Source organism: Sminthopsis crassicaudata, chromosome 6 (assembly GCF_048593235.1).
Source record: "Sminthopsis crassicaudata isolate SCR6 chromosome 6, ASM4859323v1, whole genome shotgun sequence".
Classification (NCBI taxonomy): domain Eukaryota; kingdom Metazoa; phylum Chordata; class Mammalia; order Dasyuromorphia; family Dasyuridae; genus Sminthopsis; species Sminthopsis crassicaudata.
The window spans coordinates 16,292,516-16,314,552 of record NC_133622.1 but is presented as its reverse complement, the minus strand read 5'-3'; the positions used below and the strand labels follow the sequence as shown (position 1 = coordinate 16,314,552).

The following is a 22,037-nucleotide window of genomic DNA, read 5'->3' as shown; positions in this document are numbered from 1 at the left end:
CATTTTATCATATCCCTCAATTATGTTTTACCTCTGACCACTGCCTCCCTTAAACTACCCTCTTCTTTTAGCCCCCCCTTTATTTTCTTTCCCTTCTACTTTTCTAATTTTTCTCATTTTTTTGATGTCTGATGGAGTCATTATGAACTTCCACTTACCCAATTCTAATTTTTAAATATTTTCTTCAATGAATTTATTTTTATCATTTTTACCTCCTATTTGGCCAAATTCTGTTTTTTAAGGCCTTTTTTTTTTTTGTATTTTTTTTCTCTTTATCAAGCTATTGCCTTTGCTTAATTTTCTTGCATTCTCATTTTTTCCATTTTTCTTTTACCACTCTTCATTTAAAAATACTTTTTAAAACTTTCCCAAAAATTCTTGTTGGGCTTGTGCCCAATTTGCTTTTTTTCCCCCTTTGTGGCTAGGACACTATTAACTTCTGGACTGATGACTTGATTTTCCATTACCATAGAAATTTTTTATGGTCAGGTCCTTTTTCTGTTTGCTCATCTTCCTAGTATATTTCTTGACTTTGAATACTATGTTAAAGTTGTGCTCTTTGGGGAGTCCTCAATAATTTAAGAGGAAGAGCTTGAGACCAAAAAGTCTGAGAATTAATGTTGTAGGAAAACTCCTATGAGGAAATTTCCTGTACTAACTCAGTGACAACTATTTTGCAACAATAAAGTCCTAAAAACTTAAATGTCTTAGGAAAGTGAATCAGAAATTGTTTAACAGAGTTGACTCATTCATTTACATTCAGTTATATGTCTCTAAGGAACATATGCCCCCATGTAATTCAGGATTTAATACTGTTATACAGAAAAGGTAAATAGTGTTCCATTTATTTTGTAATCTACAATGATGTGCAAACATACATTTTAATTATTCAACAGACAACAAATTTGGTCTTTGAGACAATGATTTTTATTATTTTAAGTTTTTTTATTTGGCAAATATGCTGATTTAAAAAAAAGTTTTAATTTAATATTTACATAAGAACTAAGATCCTGAAAAGCTTACAAAAAAAAAAAAATCACTGTTCTACCGACTTGTATTCAGAATTTAGAAATATTTATTATGTATATTTTCTGCAGTTTTAAGGCATAACCTGGCCATTTAAAACAGAAGATCCTAATGATGTGCGTAACAATATACAAAATTGTAGCACTGAAACAAATGTATTTTCTATTTAAAAAAAGACAACACAGAAAAGTGTGAAATACTGAAAAACAAAAGTAATTTTCAAAAATAATACTTAACATAGGTACTTATTTTCTTGTAAGTTACAACTTTTGAAAACAACAATTTTAATTACTATCTATGAAAAAACAAATTAGGGTACATTTGCAAGTTTACAATCAACTGTACATTATCCTTCGTCGGATGATTCTCTTTTCAGATTATTTGCAGGAGATGTCAAGACGACAATGGTTTCTACTTCATTTTTGTCATGTGATGTCAATGGCCTCAAAAATGTGCTCACAAGCCAGGATTCCTAACTAGAGCCTAGCAAAGAGTGCCGCCAAATTTTCAGTCTCCTACTCTGACTCATCATCTGAGGAAGATCTTTTCTACAACAATTAAAGTCTTTTTTCCACCTGTGCAAGCTGACAAGTCTGGGAACTTAAGAACGTGAAAGGATTATAATATTGGTGATATGGTAATGTGGCCATTTCCAAAGTGAAGTGACAAAGAAAGGGGGTCAATGGGCTAAGTGATGGAGGGGGTCAAAGCAGAGTTTCTTTCTAGTGAAGTCTGATCTTCAACACTGCTTATTTTAATTCAACTTAGCGAATATTTACTTTAAGTGTTAAAAAATTTTCAGACATTGCCAGTTAAGTAAAAAAAAAAAAAAAAAAAAAGCATTTCAGAAAACAAATGTAAATGATTTTAGGATCATCTATTTAGCTCTATCACTTGGTCACATAAATGAATTATAATCTGAATACAAACTGAAATATCAAATAGCATAAATTATTATTTTTTTAAATAAGCTGCTTTAAAGGCTCAGTACACAGTGGGGCCCCAAGTGCAATCTCATACTTACGGGTACAAACTTTTCATTTTTAAAGTTCATTCTTAATTAAAGCAGCTTCTTAGATTCTAAGGCAAGGCATACAAATGAATAGTGATAAATACTTCAAAACTTAAGTACCTAGAGATTTATTTTGATACTAGTCAATGAATATAACCCCTCAATTTTCACACTCAGACTAAGTTTTGCACCTTTATTATACCAAGTCTTCTTTAATGTTAGAGAAAGAAAATAATAACATGAAGAATTCTCCAAAAATTATTTTAAAATAGACAAATGGAAGAAAAGTTTAATGTAAAATTAACGATATTTTTGGTCCCTAGTACAAAATAGACTGGGTTTCTTCAGGTACATTTTTCAAGTTTTATAAACAGCAGTTAAAAAAAAAAAAGCACTATAACTATTCTAATTTATCTTTCTATTAGGCTATTGTATGGGTCACTTTCAAACTTAAGGCATTTTGGAATCTGAAGAATTTAACAAGAATATTCCCTCCATTTGCAAGGGCAACAGAAAGCTTAATTTCGCAAACTCACGTTCTCATAGTGAAACATATAATTTTCTTTTTTGAATTCCAAAGTGAAAAGTCATTCCAGCATATGTAAACTGTAAAATTTTTCTTTTAAAGTAGTATCAACACAATAAAGTACATTTATTATATAAAAATACAATATAAACAATGGGTCACTTGCTTATTCCCTGACGTAAAATCCACAATTTTTGGACACAAAAACTGTAAACTTTTGATTACATTAAAAATGCAACCTTTCTAAAGATTTAAGTTATCTGAGGTTTTGGCAGTTGGAGCTGTCTACAGAAGATTTCTATTATTGCAAAATCTTTTATATAACATTCCTAACAAAAGGCAAGAGTCCAGTGTTGTTCATTTTACATTGGCTACCAGGAAGAAAAGAAAGGCTTCCTACAATGCACAGTCTGTGTGAATGAATTATTCAGATGGACAATCCGGCCCTGGCTTCCACTCTGACTTCGTTCCACAATCACACGAGGCATTTGTACTAGCTGAAGAGGACTCTTTCCATCTTTCAATGCTTGAGTAAGGTTTAAAATCTACAGAAAGACATAAGCAGCAGCAACAATAAAATAAAATCTTTCAATTTATATTTTACATTATTTGACCACATATAATTTCCATTTTCTTTTAACCAAATATTTTGGCAAGCAGTCATTCTTTTGAAAAAAGGAATCATTGGGTTCAATCAATCTCATTTTACCTTAAATGAATAGTAGAAAAGTTTTAGATAACTAATTTCTAAACTATAGGCTCTCATGACAATGACATTTTGGGGAGTGTTATCGTAACATCTCAAAAATCTCTGAAAAAAGGGAATATTTCCTCAACTCTAAAAGCAAATCTCAAAATAAAATGAAGAATCAATTGGAGAAAGGCTAAATGAGTTGTAGCATATAATTGTAATAGAATACTATTGTGTTATAAGAAATGATAAATAAAATGGGTACAGAAAAAAACTAGAAGACTTTTATCATTGGATGGGAATAAAGTGAGCAAAACCAGAACTTTGCACATAGTAAAAGTAACATTTTAACAAGGATATTCTGATCAAGTAAGACAAACACTCAAGGCAATTCCAAAGAACCCATGATGAAAAATACTTTCCACTTTCAGAGAGAGAACTAAAAAACTCTGAATACAAATTGAAATTGAAATATTAAAAAAAAATTATTTCTTTTTTTTTGGGTAACGTAGCTAATACAGGAAAAATGGCTTGCAAGACTTTATACTTATATAATGCATATCATATTGCTTGCCTTCTCAATGAGTGGGGGAGGAGTCAGAGAAAGAAAGAAAATTTGGAAGTCAAATTAAAACAAATATATATTTAAAAAAACAAATCAATAAAAAAAAACCCTTCCCAAATATTTCAGAGGAACAATAAAGAAATTAAAATGAGTGCAAAATCAGAAGGATGAAATGAATGCATAGGAAAGTTGGAAATTTGGGAAAATAACTGATAAACTTCAAAGTAGCAGATTCTCTGGGGAAAAAATACAAAAGAGTTTCAACAGTAAACTGCAGCAATGGAAGAAAAGTCATCAGAACAAAGTCTAAAAACAAGAAGTTTGAATGAGATCTCTGTACAAGCCAAAGTAACTGAGCTTGAAGAAACAAAGCATAGAAACAAACTAAGAATCATAATTCTTCTGGAGAAATAATGAAGTTTGAATACTTCAATTTCAAGGAAATTTGTACAGTATCACAAAGGAAAGCTAAAAAGAGTCCTCAGGTAGGTAGTCAAATTAACAATCTTGGAACTTCTAAAAGCTAAGTAACTTAACAAATTATTAATTAACAAATATTGCATAGTTAACAAGAAAATACCATTTGAACCACCATATATGTCTACTCTAAGATTATGAGAAATGGGAAAAAACGGTCTACAAAGTGAAGGGCTTGTACCTACAAACGAATGTATTTTGCAAAGTTGAGTTGAATCACCCTTGAGAGACAGATTTAAGATAAAAGAAGGTATCTGAAGCACTCTGAAAAAACCAGAGTTGAGAAAATTCCTACAGACTCATCAAGAGAGACCTAAGACAGGTAAATAAATACAGTGAGCAAGAAAAGTGGCGGAGGCTCGGTCTGAGCTCAATCTCTGGGCCTGCAGGCTCGTCTCTCCTTTCCTCATCAGCAGGATTTACCTTCTCTGCCCTGAGACCCGTGAATGCTGCCACGTCCATGGGAAGGTATGCTTCGAGGGCCAGGTGCTGTGCACTTTCCCTGAGGCTTGGTCCATCTGCAGGGCTTACTGTCCTGCCAGGCAAACCCTAAGGCGACAATCCCAACTAGGAGTTACATACAAGAGGCGTTGTCCAAAGTTGAAGGAACCAAGAATGCTAAGGAGGCAGCTGTCCAAAAGCTCTGTAAGAAGGCTAACTTCTGTTAGCTGAGTGCTTCCTCCTCCTCCTCTGGCTGCCAGTCTGGCAAGACTGGGTCAGCCAACCAATTCAGGACAGATGTCCCGTCTTCCCCCTTCCCTTCCCGTGTGCCCTGGAAAATGGGAATCCTGCTTCCCCTGAGGCATGGCACAATAGCGCTATACTCAGTTCGGAGGGAATTTGGCCAGGATGTCAGGGTGGGTTTGGGGCTTCCCTGGACCCAGCATTTGGCGAAGGCCAGCTCTGTTTCCCTTTCCCTGCCCCAAAGTCCCTTAAAAGACACTGAAACTTTTAAAAAGTAAACAGGAGATCAAACAGCCCTGAGGTACCACATTCGAAGAAGAAGGAGAAGGATTCAGAAAAGGAGAAGGGCAAAGAAGGAAAAATGACTAAATTTACCAAAAATCTTAGGAGGAAAAAGTACAGCCAAAGTCCTTGAATACAAACATATGAATCAACAAGGGCTGTATTAATAATAGAGGAGATTGTGTCCTCCAGATTAGCTAAATGAACACAAACTTCTTGAATAAATACCATCAGCAAAGGAAAATGAATCAGCACCTAATGAAGCAGAGGATTCTGTGGATTCTCAAGGGGCATTATAAATGGTTCAAAACAGAAATAAGAATTCTAAAAGCAGAATTTATGGCATTCAAATCAGAATAATCTGCACAAGAGGAAAAACTGACTGAATCCACACTGGCAAATCTTACCAAAGAAACAAAGGAGAAGAAAATTGACCAAGAATGCAAATACTGAGAAGGGAAGATAATGTGGACAGACCTGCAAAAAGCAAGACTGTTAAAAGAAAAGATGATCTCTATATAAGCAAAACATACCAATCTCCACGCAGCTTTAACTTAAGGTTTACAGATCTTTGAAAGAACCAATTTTAAAAACTTCTTTGAACTTCTAAACACACACAAAAAACTCAAAATGTCAATTTAAAGAATCGAGGCTGTCTTCAGAAAAAACTATGCTGCAAACTTCAAAATATTAAATCATTAAACTGAGCAATCCCAATGGCAAATAACAAATTCTGCAAGTGACAACGAGAAAGACCTTCAAATAAAACAAGAGCATTTTGCACTAACCAGAAATTTCAGGTAGGAATGGACTGAATTTTGAAGAGCAAAGAATCCAAGGTGACATACGCTACAGACCTGAGCCTAATCATCAATCTAAAAAAGAAAGATGTTCAGCAGAAAACCACTGCATTAGTTTGATGGTAATCTAAATTATCATTATTAGAAAGGGTAAACTATAAATATCATCTTTTCCCAGTTTAAGCCAGTTTGTTCAATCTACCCTCTTCAGTTTAGTTCAGGATATTCCTATGTAATAAGCAGTAGGAATATAAATCACCATGAATTAATGTCATTTCATTACACTAACCTGTTTTTTCCAAAATATTATGTCTGCTTTCATGAGTCCAATGTAAGGTCTCTTAAAAAAACAGGTAAGTGAGAGCTGGAAAAGCTTAACAATGAAAGGCAGGCTCTATGCATTTTATTCTTTAGATATTAAAAAAAAAAAGTGAATTTCACTTAACTGGGGGCCACTTCCTTGAAATTTCATCAATCCCTAAAGGCAAACAAGCCCAAAAGGACAAGGCAGAAGTCATTTCTATAGTACACTATAATTTAGCTTCTCAAACCCTCCTCAGGAGACTATTTATTCTCATTTCAGGATCAGTCCTAAAAATTTTGGTCATCTGGTTTCTCAGCCCACAAATGGATTGATTCTAAGTAGCAAATAAGAAAGGATGGAATAAATTTAGCCTCTCTTAACAGTCACATTAATAGCAGAAAGTGAAAGCTGATAGCTAGGAGAAAGAAAAATAAAAAAAGAACAAGAAATAAGCAGTTTGGTATCTTTTATTGCTTGGGCAAACACTCCTATCTATATATTAGCTATCTATCTATATGGAGGTCTTTCACAGAAGAAAAACTATCTGAACTCTCCCATAGATGCCAATAGCACGACTGTATTCACAATATAAGTGTTGATGATATTCAGATTGAAGAACCTGTCTTCAAGAAAACATTAAATTATAAGTCAATTCTATTTAATAAACTGAGACACCAAATGTTAAAATCAAAGTGTGGGTACTTAAAAAGGACTAATTTTATGTGAAAAATTAATTTATATAGAATTCTACTTTATCCAGCATTAGATAAAAAAGGTTCCTCTAGCCAAATTAAGATCTACATGAATTAAAAAACCTAAAAAACGATTCACCAATTATTATAAAATAGAGATAAGAGCACCTATCTCACAAAGCTGTTGAATCACATGAAATAATATTTGTAAAGCATTTCGCATTGCGCCCAGCACATAGCAGACTTTCTATAAATGCTTATTCTCCTTCTTCCATATAATCTATAAGAGAAATTATTTCTAATCTAATTTGCCTATAACTACAATCAGTGTAGGTACAATTTTGCATATTATTTCTTCATGCCTTACTTAAGTCTAATTGATTTAAAAGTGAAAACGTCACTCTCCTAATGTCATTTAAGAACAAAGGAGAAACAACAACAATCAGCTAGCTCTTTTGTTTCCTCACCGAGGCTATTCATCACGGCTTCAAGTTTTGTTTTTTTTGTTTTTTTTCATTTTGGCTAATACACATATTTGTATAAATATAAGTATATATGCATACATACATATATATTTTTTTTAATTTTAAGCAAAAACCACTAGTCCCAGCAGGACCACAGTCCCCATGCATAAAATAATGCTGATTTACCATCAGTTTTCTTATTTTTACTCACTTATGTATTCCTATATTTACTCATAATTTAACTTATAGCTACATCTCAACCCTAATTGATCAGCCACCCCAGAATATCCATTATTGAGAGTTTACTATTTATTTCATACATTTACTAAAGAAAAAAATTTATGACATTTTCCATATTGCATTAATGCAAAGCTAACTGTACTCTAGAGAACTTAACATTTCTTTCGAGAATTCAGCAAAAACGTGCTATAAGAGAGGGTCCTTGTTCACTCTAGTATTGGCTGTTACCCTCTCTCTTGGCCAATAGCATTCTAGGTGAGAAGGAATATGTTTCTCCTCATTGCCACTTCCAGGTGCTTTCCCTCCCCACTCTCAGCATCTTCTTTCTTTTGAGGTTTATTCCATCCATATTTAAACCTGTCCAGATCCTGGTGGCAGTTACCCAGTTTAATCTCTGGCTCACATTCTCGCTCTTTGGGACACCCTCTATTTCATGTTGTTTCTTCAAACACTTATTTTTCCAAGTTCAACTTCAATTTCCATGACCTTTTAATATCCTCTGCAGGATCATCATGCATGTCTCCCCCTGTGTGGGTATATGCTTCCTTATTTTATGTGTATTTTCTTGTTTGGTGATCTCATTAGCTCCCATGTGTGAACATCATGTCCAAATGTATATTCTAGCCTTCAGCCTATTCCCAAGTTCCAGTCCCACAACTTCAACTACTTGCTGGACATCTCTATCAGATGTTTTACAGATTATCTCCAAATTTATGTTAGAACATGTATTAGAACAACTCATTTCCCCATTAAACTCACCTCATTCCCTAGGCTCCCTTTTGTTGTTGAGACCATCATTCTTCCAGTTAACCACGTCTGAAGCTTCAACCCTCATTCTCATTTGTTTTGTTTTTATTCAGGAGTCATATCTTATCAATTGTCACCTCCTCAGCACCTCACTCCATTCACACTGCCACCATTCTAATTGTTTCCTATCACCTCTCACTTCATAGTAGAAATAACTAATAGCTTAAGATCTCCTCTCATTTATCCTTTTCACTCTCCTTAACCTATTCTCCAAACAGGTGTCAGACTGATATTCTTGAAGCAAAGGTCTGATCATGTTATTCCTGGTCACTAGAAGAATTTTTGTTTCTCTATATTATTATTAAATCTAACCACTGTGTCTTTTAAAAGTTTACAAACAGGTTCTCCCCCCCCACCCCCCGAAGATGCTCTATGTATTCTTTCAACTGTTACTAGTTTTCAGTCTCAAAAGTTTTGGGCTCTTTTCTAATAGTGTTTTACTTAATGTTACTGTTTCTTGCCGCCTTCTTCCACTTTTGTATTATTTGCAAACTGAGGGCCATCACCGGTTGTCCTGACCTAGGGACTTGCCACTGGAATTGGACGACTCGAGGAGAGAGTGGGGCTGGTGCCTTTGCCCAACCCTGCCTCACTTAAGTTCAATTCACTTAAAATTATCCTCTTGATGTCATTGGTCCTTTTAAGAACAAAGGACAAACAACAATCAGCTAGCCTTTTTGTTTCCCGAGAGCTATCATCATGGCTTCAAGTTTTTCTGTTTTAGCAATTATTTCTGGAGTGCACACTGTCAATTCTGCATTCACAATTCTCATTTCTCTTTCAAATCATGCAGCAAATTTGTTGTGGTCCTGCAGTCTTCTTGAAATCCACAGGGTGCTCTGCTTCATAGGGAGGGGAATCATTTGTCCTGAAGGGTGTATTCCCTGTGACTAAACTTATTTATGGCCTCTGGAGTTCATATTTCCTTCTGCTGTTTATGTCTTCCCTACTGGCTTATATGCTCTCAAAGTCTCTTTTGAGTTTTCTTTTTCCCAAAACCATTAGTATTTTCAGTTTTCCCCTCTTTATTTTCTTCTATTGCTCACTTTCTGACTCCTTCCCTTCTGATGGTGGCTTCCTGAGGGGCTGGATCTAAAAGGGTCTCGGGTTTCTCCCCTGCTGGGTAGCACACAGGTGACGACCGGCCTCGGCTGCTGCCCCAGGTGGCTTTCTGGAGGGATCCGAATGGCCCCGGGGCTGGGCTCTTTCCCACTGACTTAATAGACTGCCCCATCTCTCTTTTGGGGCCCTGTCCTGTTCCCTAGGGTTCCCGTGTTCCATCCTGGTGCTCTTGTGTCCTCTGAAGGTTCCAGTCATTTGGACTCTGGGTTGGGTACACATTGTACATGCACGATGTGCAGGCAGGGGTGCTCCCCTGGCACATGGAGGAGTGTGGCTGAGCTCTGGAAACCGAGACAGCTGTCCTGCCCTGTCCAAAGCAGCTCTGTTGGGACAGAGAACCCTACCCCAACCCTGGTCCTCAAGGCCTCAGCAAAGTTCTGGATCTCTATGGCACAGGGAAGCCAGGAGAGGGTTCCAGAGTGTGAGAAGGCATTCTAACGCAAAGCCTTGGGCTGAGGAACTGGCACAGCCTGGCTGCTGAGAGCAGGTAGGTTGTGGGCAAGGAGGAGCCGAATGAGCACAGGTGGCAGTTTCACTTTTGGGGAGTTCTTGGTGTCCTACACTACCCAGACAGCTGAACTGCTTTATCCTTGCCACATAATTTCTGTTCTGGAGGCTTCTGAAAGATCACTAAAATCAAAGAAAACGTCCAGGTCTCCAATCTGCTGCTTCATGGGACCCAGAAATCCTGACCACGTCCTTCAAGCAAGTCTCAGTGGTTCCCTATTTTCTCTAAGGGAACACAAACTCCTCTCTTTGGTACTGAAAGCCCTTAAAAATCTGGTACCCGCCTTCTTTCCAGACTTCCTACACATTAATCCCCATAATGAATTCTACACTCCCTTCCTATTCTGTATATGTTACAACATTTTATCTGAGGAGGTGGTGCTAAGATGGTGGAGCACCAGGAAGCAGTGCAGTCAAGCTACCCTCCCAAAAGAGAGCTAGAAAATGAACAGGACCAAAACCCCAGAAAAGCCAGCACCTCACTTGTCTAGCGGGTTAGCAGAGTGTGTTGAGGAGTGGATCAGAAGCCTGCAAGGACTACATCAGAACTTGGAGAGAGAGGAAGTCTGGGAAGGCAAAACTCCAGAGTCACAGTGGGGAATGTGAAGCCCCTCCTGGGGCACTGCCACAGAGGGAAGTGGAACCTCTCAGCGCGCTCTGCATCACCAGGGAACCAAACGTTGGTGGGCAAGAAGGTTAGTCTGGAGAAACTTATCGCCATCTTTGACTTTGGAGGCAAGGCTTTGGATTTCTCTACCATCTTTGACCTTGAAGACGGGGCAATGGATTGCTCCACCATCTTTGACCTTGGAGAGAGTACTCCAGATTTCTCCATCCTCCACATGGAAGAGAGCATCTCTTAAGCCAGATACCTAGCAGGGGACAGCCCTGTGGTCAGCAGTTTGGGAGAGAACAGGAAGGCTGAGTGCCTCCTCAACGTTACTTGTGAATGTGCAAAGGGCAGCCTGTACTTTGTAGGAGAAATGACTCCTTTTATGAAGGCACTGATTTCCAGACTTCCATTTAGGAGATGTACCCATTTTGAAGAACTACATGTGAGCCTCCTTTGTAGAACAAAAAAAACAAAGGAAAAAGCTCAGGAGTTGCAGATTCATGATTCATCCTACTCTTATCCCCAAATCTCCAAAATTTCAGCAAGACCTCTTGAAGGGTGAAGAGCTAATCAATGGCAATGATCCTATTGAAGCTGTTGCTCATGCTGCTCTCTTGTCTAAGGAGAAATCTGACCAACGTCTGGACTTGCTGACACTGGATGTCATTCTTATGAAAATTCCCAGCAAACTCAGTATCACCATTACAGACAGACACCTTCACCATTTACTCAAACAGTCGGCTTCCTGAGCCTACACAGGCTACAAAAATGCCAAAGCATTACAAATTATCTGGCAAATGTGAGTTCACAGGAATCCCTCCCTACTCTGGGGTGCTCCTCAGATTAACCTGATTTCTGACATTGGTACAAATGACGTTCTCGATGTACCTGCTGCGGATAAAAGTACGACCAGGAGAATAAGATCGCCGTCAGCAATGACAAAAGGCACTCGAGAAAAGAACACATTAAAGCGTCACCCAGGAAGATGATAAGCAGGGAGAGAAGAGATCTTCCAAGAACAAACTGACTGTGAAGGCTACAGTGAAGGAAGCTTCAAGGTAAAACTGATGATGTAATCAGAAGATCCTTGACAAATGTAAAAAGCAGAATCAGACTGTTAAAGAAGGAAAAAAACTGGAAAGGTCTTTAACCCTATCACTATGAGCGGGAGTCATGACGGTAGGTATGTGTGGTGGATTCCACCTAAAAGTCTCGCTTCTGGATCCACCACATAAGGGAAGGACAGATGCCCTCCAGTCTGCACAGCTTTTCAAAAACGGAAGGAGCTGGACTCGTTGGTTGGGGCGGTCTGGAGAGCACAGCTAAGCTTCTGTGGATCCCAGGCAATCTGAATATGTGAATGAGTGCAGAGGGAGAGAAGGGATCACTATCGCATTTTACCAGCACTGTAACTATGTAGAAATGTAATTCTTATCCTGGAGAATAGACATATACTTAAAAAACTGGCCCTATTAAGAAAAAGATATTACTGGACCTCAGAGAAGTAAGAAGCTAGACTGCAAGGGGTTGAGTAGGAAGTGAGAAAGTGGAGGAAGTCCATATAGAGAGCTGTTTCCTAGGACTTTGAATGTGAAAGGAGCTTGATGAGAGTTTGAAAGGATAAGGTCAAGTAAAGCTTTTTTGAGGGGGAAATATGGATATAATATTCAAAGGCAGTAAGGAAAGAACAAATGGATAGGTATATTTTGTCAGTTTTCAATTTATTTATTTTGCTGATTTCCTCTCTTCTCCCTCTTTTTTCTTTAAAGAATATTTTAAGTGATGGCTCTCTCGAAGAGGAGAGGGAGAAAGAAATGGGGAAATTTGCATAATATAAAATAAAAAAAGATAGCCATAAAAAAAGCAAATAAATGAAGCCTCACTTTTCTTTCCTTACTTCCAGTCAGGGAATAGCAAAAGAACTGGTATGCAGTAGTGAGGGCCCACGGAAGCTGCATAAAATTAATCTGTCATACTTTCTTTTCCCTATAATAATTTAAATATTACAAAAAGGGTGACATACCTGACCTCTCATTACAGACATCTGATTTTCAAAAGTGGCCTTGTCAAATCCTTTATCGGTCTTTATGATAGAAGGGAGAAAAAAAGACCCAGTAAATGTTTCTTAACAGCAAGATCTTGACAAATTATTTGCTTTACCATTAGTAATAATGAATTCTACAATTTAATTCAAATTCATAAACTTAAATGATCAGATTTGATAATTCAACACAAAAAACAGCGTGAGTTTAATTCTAACATAAATTCACTGATAAATAATATTTATATACATGCAAAAGTTAATTTTGCTGAAATTTAATTTTAAAAGACAACAGCCTATTTGTAAGAGTTAGGTAGTTTCATTTCTATTTAACAGCTATTTATTCATGGCTGGACCAAATATGCCAATGTGTCTGCTTAATCATTGCTCTTCTAATATTTGTCATACTTTTTTGGGGGGTCAATTTCGTCAACCTAATGAGGGTGAGGTATTTTAGTGATAAGCATCTTGGAATTCACTCCTTGAGAATTTCTTGTTCACATTTTTTGACCACTTATCAATTGAGGAAGGTCTCTGATTTTTATAAATTTGAACCAGTATCTTAAATATCTTGGAAATGCTAATCAGAAAAACTTTTTTCTAATTAATAGTTTATTTTCTTAGCTTATATGCATTGAATTAATAAACAAACACTTTAATTTTATGTAATAAATGTTATCTATTTTATCTTCTATGAGATCTATCCCTTATTTGTCATGAGCTTTTTTTTTTAATCCATAGCTCTGAAAAGTAGTTTCTTCTTTGTTCTTCTAATTTGTTCACGACATGGCTTTTTATATCTAGATCATACCTTCATTTGGAGCTTATCTTAGTATATGATGTGGAGTACTGATCTAAACCTAATTTCTGACAGACTGCTGTTTAATTTTTCCAGAAATATGTCAATGAATGAATTCTTATTTCAGTAACTAGAATCTTTGGCTACTAGATTTTTTATTTCTGTATGTCTAGTATGTCTAGTGCTTAATCTGTTCAAAAGACCAACCGCTTTATTTTTTAACCAAAACAAAATGGTGTTGCTAACTATTGCTTCTGTAATATGGTTTTGAGATCAGGAATGTTAGGCCCACTTCCTTTTCACTTTTTTCCCCAATCATTTTACTTGAGATTTTTGCTCTTTTGTCCTTCCAGATCAATTCTGTCATCTTTTCTTATTTAATAAAGTAATCCTTTGGTAATTTGATTGTATTAAATTAAATCATGTTAATTTAGATATAATTATTTTTATTACATTAGGTTGGCCTACCCATGAGCAATTAACATTTTGCCAATATGTAGGCCTCTACTTCCATAAAGAGTGCTCTATAATAGTATTAATATAGTAGCTATTTGTATCTTGGTAGGTAAAATCCCAAATTTTATGTAAATAATTTGGGGGTTATTTTAAATATAATTTCTCTAATGGGATTATTACTAAATAGAAATGCTTCATTTGATCATGAACAACCTTGTGAGATAGGTAGCACAAATGTCATTATTATGACTTTACAGATGAGATAACTGAGGATTAAAGAGGTTAAGCAATTTATCCAGGATCAGCCAGCCAGCAGGATGGAGTAATGAGAAATTAAAAGCACATCTTTTGATTGCTAGTCCAATGTTCTTTCCATTATATCACACTTGAAAATATTCAAATAAGATTTTAATTACCTTAAAGAGTTCATAAAGATCTTCACATAAATCTTGGACAAAGTTCATATCAGAGATACGTGGGAGAACTAATTCTCTAGTTTCTTCAGAAAATGGAACTTTTGCTTGAGGAAGCCAAGCCCAATGAAAAGGATCTAATGGGGAGTAAAAGTATTTTCAATCAATGAAGGAAGTTTTAGAAAACTTTCATTTCACAAAATGTCTAGATGATAAGCTTGAACACATGGATAGGAAATCCATCACACATTTATTGTACATTTCTAAAGGCTGAGGGCAATACCGGACACACAGAAAGTGCTTAATGTCAGCTCAACAGAAGTATTTCAAAATGAAACTATCCAATACTAGGATCCAGAAATCCTGGATTAAAGTTAGGCATAGTTTTTAAAGGTCAAGGGTTTGTTAACTTAAACATTCACATGTTTTTCAGCCTCAGCCATGACTCTTCATGAAATTTATGTCTCAATGTCATCCCAGCGCCAAGCCATTTATCACTTCCCTCCTAAAACGACCACTTTAAACAACTGTACATTGAGAATTTGTGTTTAGAGATAAATTCTGACCAGTTGGTCATTGTCCTTTATTCTTGAAGAGGAGTAAAATCATATCACTCTGTTGGGGCTTAGGGGCAGTGTGACTGACTGTGACTGATCAGAGCAATAGGAGTTTGGAAGGCTCTCTCACAGGTCAGGCATAGGTAGCCCAGATGAACATCTGGAGTGGAGAGGTCTAAATCTGTGCACCCCGTTTCTTTGTGAATTACCCCAATTCTGCTTTGTTTAAACAGCCCCTTCTTTGATATGAGCATGCTAAGCTTGGAAGCGCCATGCAACATCTCACAATTGATTCCGAGGGTCTTCAGAGAAACCTGGACAGTGTCCTTGGATCATTCTAGACCTTCCTGTGAGCATTTGTTGTGGGTAAGTTCTCCATAAAATAGCCTTTTAGGCAATGTCCTCTGGACATCAGAACTGACTCTGGGTTATGGGAAGGTACACTATTGTCTTTGAGAAACAGAATCAGGTTGGCTGAGAGGGGGTAGCACTGCTAAGTGTAGGGAGAATTACAGAAAGGTCTGTTATCCACAACATCCACTACACCTCAATCCCCAGACAGACATGGCTTAGTTCAGTTCCTCACTGTGAAACACTAAATTTCTATTCTATTTATTTCATTTTGCTCTCCCAGATCTGCTATCTAACACCAACATTTACAACATAAAATAGGAAAACAGTGAGGAAGAAGAAATCATGAAGTAGTTTGGCAACAGTCGTGCCAGTGGAAGCAATGGTTAAAGGAAGAATTCTTTCCCATAAAGGGCCTCTTACCTCTATCACTACAAATCAAATAGAATAACAAGAATTCAAGTCATCAGAAGTTAATATTGTTATGCAGATAATGACCCAAGATTTAAAACTATTACTCGGACAAATGGGTAACAAGTGATAAATTCCCTGACTTGAGGTGAACTTAACTCAGTTTGCTACTGGTTTGCTATTTAAACAGTGGCACTAGCCATAGGGATATGGCGAATGGGAGCGGGGACAGCACCACACAGGAGGAGCAGCAGCAGAATGTCAAGACCATGGTGAAGGGCTACATACAGACTGGCTGCCAAACTTCAGGAACATTTTTCATCTGGGAAGTACTATGATATGATGAAAACTTGAGTATGGGCTCTGTCTTCCTCACTTCTCTTTATAAACCTTTCTCTACACATGCTAGAAAGACTAGACAGGACCATATTCCACTCACAATCTCTTTCTTCCACTGCCATGTGGGCAAACTTTGTTCCTATACTGTAAAGGGCTAGAACTGAGCAATGCACTTGGATAATGAAGCACGTGAGACTAATTGCCAATTGGACGGTTCCCTATTAACTTGTTTAAGGTTGACTCTCCCCAGCTGTTCTGGGCTGACTTGATTGGTGGGACAAAGAGGGGGAAGTGACTTGTGTGGAAGGAGTAAGAGAAACTTGGGTGGTGGAACTCACGCTCACTTGCACTCGTGACCTGGCGTTGGAGGTGACGGTAAAGATCTAGAATAAAGACATTTAGTGGTCCTGACTCCTGCTGATTTCTGGAAAGATAGAGTTTCCAGCACTATACTTTTTTTTTTTAAAGAAAAGGAATAATATAAATATGAATAGTCATATGGATTAAATACTCACATGCTCTCCATTCATCAGGATGTTTAAAAGGAAATGACAGACCATTATCAATTGCAGCAATTTTAATAAGAGATTCTTTATTAGTAGTCCACTCTTTTTCCTAAGGGGGAAAAATGTTTTATTGGTAAGCAGCTTTATATAAAAACACACAGTGTGGGGTTATTTTAAAATAATTAGCAAATTGGGAGAAATACATACTGTAAAGATTCTATCATAAACTTGTCAGACAATGTTTTAATAATATGGTGAATTTTAACAACTTCATACTAGAATGGAAAAAGGCAGTATGAAATCAGAAAGAATCTGAGAAGCATTAGATTTTTTACTTTACATCTGGCATCTTTATTGAGTAAATATGGGAAAAGGGGCTTAGAAAATATATCTTCAGCTAATCTAGAGATAGAAACATAACGGCAGTTTTTTCTCCTTCTAGTAAGGTTTTTAAACACAATCAAAACCATCAGACGATTAAATTAGAAGTGAATTTTACAAGATTAGTTTATAGAGATATCTTTCACATTTATAGTATTGTCAAAACAACATTACATTTTAAAGGGTACGCATTTAAAGCATATACAGTAGGAAAAAAATTAAGGTTACCATATTTTTAACTTAGGAAGCAAAATTTTTTTTAAGTCATATTTTAAAAATCTGTACGCCCCCAAAGCACTAAACAAATTGATCAGTAAGAAAACCTCTCTTATTATTCCCATACAGAATTTTGAATGGCATTTTCCAAATATAGTAAAACACTATTACTGAGTGCCAGAACATATTCTATTTAAAAAAATATATTTTTTATTTCATTAAATTAAATTTTCCAATTATATTAGAAAAATTTTAAAATTTTGTTTTCCAAATTTTCTTCTTCCTCCTTCCTACCCCTTTACCATTTTTCGAGAAGACAAGACATATGATATTCATTATACATGTTAAGCAATGTAAAACATATTGCCATATTACAAAAGAAAACATGCAAAAAACCTAAAAAAAAAAAATTGAAAAAAGTAAGCTTCAATCTTCTGTACCCAGTATTCATTAGTACTCTCTCTGGAGGTGGACAGCATTTTTTATCAGGAGTCCTTTAGACTTGCAGGACACATTCTTGAAACTAATTAATTATATAAATTCAGCTCACAGTTTAATAGGGCCCCTGGAACCAGTATATTTAACTATATGAGCATTTCCTATATGCTTATCATAATAGACTGACTGGAAGAGTACTAAGTAAAACCCAAATGAAATATGGCAAGGTAATGAAGTATCTCCCAGGAGAGATAAAATAAAAATGGAACATAAGGGTTAAAAAAAGGGTAGCTTTTGCAATAATTTTTAAAAAATTAGTTTTCTCATTGAAAACCAATAAGATAAATGTAATGTTCCTTCTTTACTTTATGAAATGCTCACTTTGATAAAAGTCAATTAAAATGCAAGAATAAAAAAATGCAAAAACCAAATTATCACTAAAAACTCAATCATTTGGAACAGAGCAATAAAATGATTTGAGATGTGGCTACTTAAAATCCTTTGATCAAGTAAAGTCTGAATGTGCAAAATTAGAAATATATGAAGATTAGAAAAAGTTTTAAAGATGCTTCATTTAACTTTTTTTTTTTTAATTGTTCAAGGGTTTCCCTCAAAAACAAAACAAAACAAAACACAAAAACACCTTGAGGGCTTATCTATATCTACATTTTTGTCATACACTTTAGCTACTCTTTAGACATTGGCTTCCTTGCTATTCCATTCCCAAATCTTAAGAATTTTCCCCGGCTCTTCCCCGTACCAGCAAAGCCCTCTCTTCCTTATCTCTGCCTCCTGGCTTCCTTCAAGTCTTAGCTAAAATCCTTTCTTTGGCAAGAAACCTTTCCCAGTCCTTAATTTGAATATCACCTTCCCTCTGAGCTATCCTGTATATGTCTCATTTGTCCATCATTGTTTACATTTTGTCTCTATCATTAGCTGAGTTCCTTGAAAGCAGAGACTACTTTTTTGGGGGGCCTTTCCTTTCTACCTAGCATAAGGTAGATGCTTAAAAAATGGCACATATACCATACATACACATATAATAATCGTTAAATTTCTGTGCAATCTATTATAATAAGGAAAAAACTCCTTTAAGTAAAAAAAGGAACTAGCATTATTCATAAATAAGATTAAATGATACTGTGTCATGTTCTAAGAAATATTCAGTTCCATGCAGTGAATGCTAATATTTGTATAATGCTGTTCACTAATCTATGGAAATGAGAGAAAAAGCAACGAAAGAAAGGAAATAGCAAATAACAGATGTGGCAGCAAAACCATAGGACCCTTTTCTATCTTTAAGATCAGTAGAAACCAATTTCCAAAATTCCCCAAATTAAATCGAGCTGGTTTCATCATTTTAGCCTATCATAAACAACAAAAAGGAAAGAAAAATAAGCAAAAAGGTAAGGAAAAGAATAAAGGACAGAAAACCAAGATAATGAAAGACAAAGGGAAAAGAAGGGAAAATTAAAGCAGAATAAAAACATTAAGTGGAAAGAGGAAGAAAAGAAAACAAGGAGTCACAAAGGCAGGGATAGTGCAGTGACCGATATCAGACACATTATTTTATTCTCTTACCTTGCTGGAACTTTCAATCCCATTACTCTGCTTTTCATATCGGATTAACCAATTATCGTTTCCCCTGTCTTTAGAAACAGAAATGTTATTTTATTTCATTTCTTTTTTTTTCCCCCCCTGAGGCTGGGGTTAAGTGACTTGCCCAGGGTCACACAGCTAGGAAGTGTTAAGTGTCTGAGACCAAATTTGAACTCGGGTCCTCCTGAATTCAATGCTGGTGCTCTATCCACTGTGCCACCTAGCTGCCCCTTATTTCATTTCTGTGTAAACTATAACTTATTTTAGAAAACTCTCAAATCAGCTCTCAACTACCCGCCAGTGGCATTCCAACTTCACTGAGTCTCGGGGCACATTTCAGCTCTGACCCTGGCTTTGCAGCCTCCTCTGTTCTTAGTCTCAATGGGTGTGGAAGCATCCATCTCAGACTAAGCCGAACTGAAAACAAAATGACATCCCAAATCCAAGGCATAATTTCCTTTCATTCACATATTAAATAAATAGATAAATGTGTTGATAGATTATGCTAGTTTATCTATGGATGGTCATGTGCTGCATTAATAGGCACTTAAATGAGATATTACATATATATCACATACCTTCAATTATCCATGTTTATATAAACATAGACTAGGAAACTGGGAATAGGTGATAGAATTACAATTTACACAAAGGTGCTCAAGATTCTCCCTAAAAAGACAGCCTTCCCAGCCAAGTCTTTCCTGGCCAAGTCCTTCCTGGCCTCCTGGCCTCCTGGCTCAGGCTGAGGCTTCTGCTTTTCAGAGCCCTGGATGGCATTGTTTCCCACTGGCTGCCTTGGATTTCTTGATCTTCACAACCTCACTATTCTGCAGGATGACCCCAAGCCTGCAGCTCACATCTCCTTAGTCATTTGACCCCCCCAACTGCAGGACTGTACCATGTGGTTCCCCCCCTTTTTTTCAGAGGAGCCCCAGGACCTGTCAAGGCACCAACTGCCTTCTCTAAATATTCCTGACAACCTCCAGAGAAGGCACTGACCCCCGACTTTCCTTTGGCTTATGCTTCATTGGGCAGCCCCCTTTGTGATATATACTCAATCACACGCGCCAGTGATGAGCCTCCTCACTCTCTCCACACCAAACCTGGAATTCTCTGTCCTAGAATCCCTCAGTCCTGATAAGTGGAAGCCCGAGTGCCACTGCCTCCAGCAGAACTGCACTACAGCCTGAGCTACAGGGGAGTCTGCTGGGAGCCCCACTTTTGTGTTCGCTTCCCCGGGATCATACACCCCATACCGCCCAGTCAGCACGCGTGGCTGCCCAAGATCTGTAGTTCAAGGCTTTAAAGACACAAGGTCTATACACCTTAAACTGGCTCTAAAGGGGGACAGAAGTTCAATACCTGTATTTCTGGTGATGTAATCCAAAGCAACTAATCTCTCAAACTGTGACTGAAATTGTTTTCTTATATTTTCAGGTAAAGGATCAGCTTCGAATTTCCTAAGCCAATAATCAGCTTCCTTATAACCATCAACAAACATTTGAAAGGAGCCCACCTGTAATTTTAATGACTACTGTTAGAAGGAGTAAATAAAACACAAAAAGATCAAATTTTCAAGTACAACCAATTTCTCCATAGTAACATTAAACAAATGCTTTATGTAAACACCTTTTAAAGAGTTTTCAAAGAGAACAGACATTTCCTCTTTGTTTTTATCTTAAAACAACATATTTCTGTGGTTAACTTCAAATTACAATGGTTTCCCGAAGTTCTCTCTGTAAAGAACTTTCAGATTAAATAATGGCAATCAGAGATACAAAAACATAACTTCTCTATTTAGCAATATTTACCCTTTCTGATAAAGGGAATTAAAAAATAAATAAAAGTTTCAAGTTCAGTGTCCAGGGAAAACATGGTTGCAGGTGAATTTGTGTTGGAATTCCTCTATCTGAATACTACATTTTAAAATGTCTTAACTAAAAAATTAAGTAGAAGTGTAAAAATATAAGTTTTTTGCTGTTTAGAAAATACTCTAGACATCCTGAGGTTTCTCCCAAATAAAATTTTTATAAGTAGCTTACCTTGGGAGGTAGTCCTATTCGATGGAATTTTTTGCCCACTTTTGGTACTTTTTCTAGAGCATATTTTTTGCCTCTTGATTTTGCACGGTCTATTGCACTGTAGTTAAAAGTTTCACTCACAAGCCAGACGACCTAAAAATACACATTTTAAGTTTTACTTCAGAAGATACATGTGTCATTGGTGATGATAACAAAACAGAAAATCTGATAACCACAAAGATGAGGAGACACAATAACAAGGAAGATATGATTATTTTATTAAACTTTATAGTAATAGTAATAGTTATTATATAGTTATAGTATAGTATAGTAATAGTTAAGAACTACACAGCTAGGCTTTATACATCGGTCCAGTGATAGAAATTTATGTCTCTTGTTGGACATTTGGCTATCATTTGCAGGGACTTGTCACCATGCTTCCCGTAGGAATAAATGTTTAGCCACAGCACCTCTTGAAGATGTTCTATAAAGTTTTAGAGGAGTTCCAATTGGAGTTACTAAAGGAAGAACCCATAACGATGAAATCACAAATTCTTTTTTTTTTTTTGAATTTTTTTAATTATATATTTTTTTATAATATTATCCCTTGTATTCATTTTTCCAAATTATCCCCTCCCTCCCTCTACTCCCTCCCCCCGATGACAGGCAATCCCATACATTTTACATGAAAATCACA

General features: G+C 36.4%; 1 protein-coding gene across 1 annotated transcript in view; it reads right to left on the bottom strand.

The window, feature by feature from the left end:
• Window positions 1-924: 924 nt before the first annotated feature.
• PI4K2B (phosphatidylinositol 4-kinase type 2 beta) overlaps window positions 925-22,037 on the bottom strand; it is a 30,734-nt gene continuing 9,621 nt past the window's right edge. The window contains exons 4-10 of the mRNA XM_074276559.1: window positions 21,362-21,493; window positions 20,682-20,835; window positions 19,302-19,369; window positions 16,695-16,794; window positions 14,525-14,658; window positions 12,836-12,895; window positions 925-3,109 (exon numbers count right to left, since the gene is read on the bottom strand). Coding sequence (XP_074132660.1) covers window positions 2,936-3,109; window positions 12,836-12,895; window positions 14,525-14,658; window positions 16,695-16,794; window positions 19,302-19,369; window positions 20,682-20,835; window positions 21,362-21,493 — 822 coding nt within the window. The 3' untranslated portion in view covers window positions 925-2,935. The remainder of the gene's footprint in view (window positions 3,110-12,835; window positions 12,896-14,524; window positions 14,659-16,694; window positions 16,795-19,301; window positions 19,370-20,681; window positions 20,836-21,361; window positions 21,494-22,037) is intronic.